General features: G+C 39.5%; 1 protein-coding gene across 1 annotated transcript; it reads left to right on the top strand.

The window, feature by feature from the left end:
- Nucleotides 1-242: 242 nt before the first annotated feature.
- LOC145106384 (uncharacterized) lies at nt 243-2,120 on the top strand. Its single transcript, XM_079043380.1, has 3 exons — nt 243-665; nt 729-1,638; nt 1,825-2,120. Exons 1-3 carry the CDS (start codon nt 243-245, stop codon nt 2,118-2,120), a joined length of 1,629 nt encoding a protein of 542 aa, XP_078899506.1.
- Nucleotides 2,121-3,235: the final 1,115 nt, after the last annotated feature.

The following is a 3,235-nucleotide window of genomic DNA, read 5'->3' as shown; positions in this document are numbered from 1 at the left end:
ATGGTTTGGAATTTACCAATGCCACAATTGAGATATTCCTCACCGACAAAGGTATTGATCACAACTTCTCAGATCCCTACACTCCACAACAAAACGGTGTAGTCGAAAGACACAACAGAACAGTAGTTGAAGATGCTTGATGCATGCTTAACTTTGCAAATCTTCCACTCTATCTCTGGGCCGAAGCCGTGTCAACAGCATGCTTCACTTAGAATCGAAGTATCATCAATCGACACCTCAATATGACACTGTACGAAGCCATGAACGGTTGTAAGCCGAGTATCTCTTTTCTCCATGTTTTCGGATGTAGATGCTTCATCAAAAACAATCGTGATCAGCGTTCAAAGTTTCAACCCAAACCTGATGAAGTAATCTTGCTTTTATACTCAGCCAAACCAAAAGCTTACCTGGTTTTGAATCGTCGAACTCGTGTTCTTGAAGAAAGCTTTGATGTCACCTTTGATGACATCTATGTTTGGAATTCTGGCCCAACCCATGTTACCACCCACACCATGGAGTCCGTTGCTCCAAACCCAACATGTCCGAACCAGCAAACAATTTATGAAGTTGACTTTGAAACCCTGTTTGGACCCTCAGAAACAGCTCTTGATTCGGAATCTCGAACAAGACAAACCTCATCAACTGAAGCTCCTGTTCTACAAAATGTTTCAGGATGTCTGACACCTAGTTTTCCTCTATTTGATTTTTAACTGTTTCAACCTTCTTAGGTTGAGGGGGAAAATGGTCAACCTTCCCTTGAATCAAATGTGGATGGATTCCAAGATGCAGCGGATCAATTTGTTGAATTTAATTCCACTCCGATCAACAATGAAGATAATGCAAATTTTTTTGATTTTCCACCTGATGACGACGTAAATGTGTCTGGTTCCAAAGTTCAGGGGGAGCATCATCCGCAAGCTCAAATTATTCAGGGGGAGCAACATAACCCCATTGTTGATGTCGGATCTTCTGCTGCACATGAGCATCCGAGACTACACGTCTGGACCAAATATCATCCTCAGAACCAAGTTATTGGAAATCTAAACGCTGGTGTTCAAACTTATTCTACCTCAAATATTCAAAACAAACGCCATTTCTCAACATTTATCTCAATGGTTGAACATAAATTTATCAAGGAAGCATTAGAACATGTAGACTGGATTACAGCCATGCAGGAAGAGTTGGCAGAATTTGATCAAAATGAAGTGTGGACTCTCGTTCCTCCCCCTCAGGATCATCCCATTGTTGGTACGAGATGGGTGTTCCGAAACAAGGTAGACGACGCTGAAGTTATCATTCGAAACAAGGCAAGACTGGTAGCTAAAGGATTCACAGAGATCGAAGGGCTTGACTATGATGAGACCTTTTCACCTATAGCCCGTCTTGAAGCTATCACAATCTTTCTTGCCTATGCAGCTCACAATGGCTTTAAAGTTTACCAAATGGACGTCAAAAGTGCCTTTTTTAATGGTGAACTAGACACTGAATTGTATCTCCAACAGCCTCCCGGTTTTGTCAATCACTCATATCCTAAATACTTCTATAAACTCCAAAAAGTTGTTTATAGCCTCAAGCAAGCTCCTCGCACTTGGTACGAGACTCTCACCGACTTCCTTAAGCGTTCTGGTTTTCAAAGAGGTATTCTCAATCCCACCTTGTTTGGAAGGTCAAATGGAAAACATCTCATGCTTGTCCAAATATACGTTGATGATATCATTTTTGGATCCATGGATCCATCAATGGTTGTTGACTTTGCTAAGTTAATGATCAATTGATTCCAAATGAGTATGAATGGTGAAATAAGCTTTTGCCTTGGTTCTCAAGTAATGCAAACCAACAGAGGAATATTCATTCACCAAGAAAAGTACATCTCAGAGCTTCTCAAGAACAACTCAATGGACACATGTGCCTCTGCCAAGGTACCCATGGGTTTTGGACACAAAATCTTCTCGGACCCATCAGGTGTTGCTATTGATGAAAAGAAATACAGAGGAATGATTGGATCTCTACTTTACCTAAAAACAAGTCGACCGGACACCATGTTTGCTACATGTTTATGTGTCAGATTTCAAGTCATTTCAAAGATATCTCATCTATTGACGGTTAAGAAAATATTCTAATTACTCAAAGGTACCAAGAGTCTCGGAATCTGGTACCCAACAAATGAGAGTTTCATCCTACAAGCGTATTCTACTGCAAACTCTTGCGGTCTTCAATTGGACAGAAAAAGCACCTCTGGTGGTTGTCAATTTTTGGGTGGAAGACTAGTCAGCTGGTCATCTAAGAAATAAAACTGCATTGCACTTTCGACAGCCGAAGCTGAATACATTGTTGCTGCTAGTTGCACCTCTCAAGTTCTTTGGATGAAATCACAGCTTTTGGACTATGGTTACCGATTTCAACAGATTCCAATGTATTATGATTCTCAAAGTGCCATTGCTATTTCGCACAATCCAATTTAGCACTCTATGACGAAGCACATCGATATACGGTACCATCTCATTAAAGATCATGTTTTAAATGGTAACATCGAACTTATTTTTGTTCCGTCTGACGATGAGATTGCTGATATCTTTACTAAGACATTAGACGAAACTAATCCAATGGTTTTCTGAACAAAATGGGTATGATGATGCCTGATACCCAGTTCTTTGAAGAGGTTTGCACTCTATGATGGAAACATGAGAAAGTGAAATATTTCCAAAGTAAATTCTTTGTCATCTCGGAACTGTTCCCCTCTCAGATCAATTAGGATCGTGTTACTCGACTTTTCTTCTGACCGCCTCTTCTAGTTTTAAGTTGTACAGTTCACCTTGTTTCTTGATGTTCATGACCAATATAGTTACATTTGTATTTTGTTAAAATCACTCCTTGAACATACTTCATAAATATGATAAGAAGATCATCTCGGAATTCAAGTCCGAAACAATATTGAATTTTCATCTCACTTCTATACCCGAGATCATATCCTTCTTGTCTCAGAGTCTCAAAATTTGTTTAACAAGTGTCCACTAAGATCTTCCATTCTTCTACCTCTAATATTTAGTCCGAGTCTGTGCAATCTTGTACTCTTTATTATGTACTAAGTATTTTCATTCTTAACTTGGAAGTATCTTATGACAATCCATCTCGGATCTTTCCTGCTCCGAGATCCTTTCATAAATCCATCTCGGACCCTTTCTGATCCGAGATCATTTTCCAAATTTATCTTAGACTCATCTGCTCCAATATCTCT

The sequence above is a fragment of the Lactuca virosa genome, chromosome 4, assembly GCF_052849685.1.
Source record: "Lactuca virosa cultivar CGN04683 chromosome 4, Lactuca_virosa_CGN04683_v6, whole genome shotgun sequence".
NCBI lineage: Eukaryota > Viridiplantae > Streptophyta > Magnoliopsida > Asterales > Asteraceae > Lactuca > Lactuca virosa.
Note: the sequence above shows the minus strand (reverse complement) of the source record. Positions and strands in the feature narration are given on the sequence as shown.

Bases quoted from the DNA above. Each gene is read 5' to 3' on its own strand.
- LOC145106384 (XM_079043380.1), top strand. From the start codon at position 243: ATGACACTGTACGAAGCCATGAACGGTTGTAAGCCGAGTATCTCTTTT. The intron at 666-728 runs GTTTCAGGATGT...CAACCTTCTTAG, and splicing joins AAGCTCCTGTTCTACAAAAT to GTTGAGGGGGAAAATGGTCA. The intron at 1,639-1,824 runs GTATTCTCAATC...TTGGTTCTCAAG, and splicing joins GCGTTCTGGTTTTCAAAGAG to TAATGCAAACCAACAGAGGA.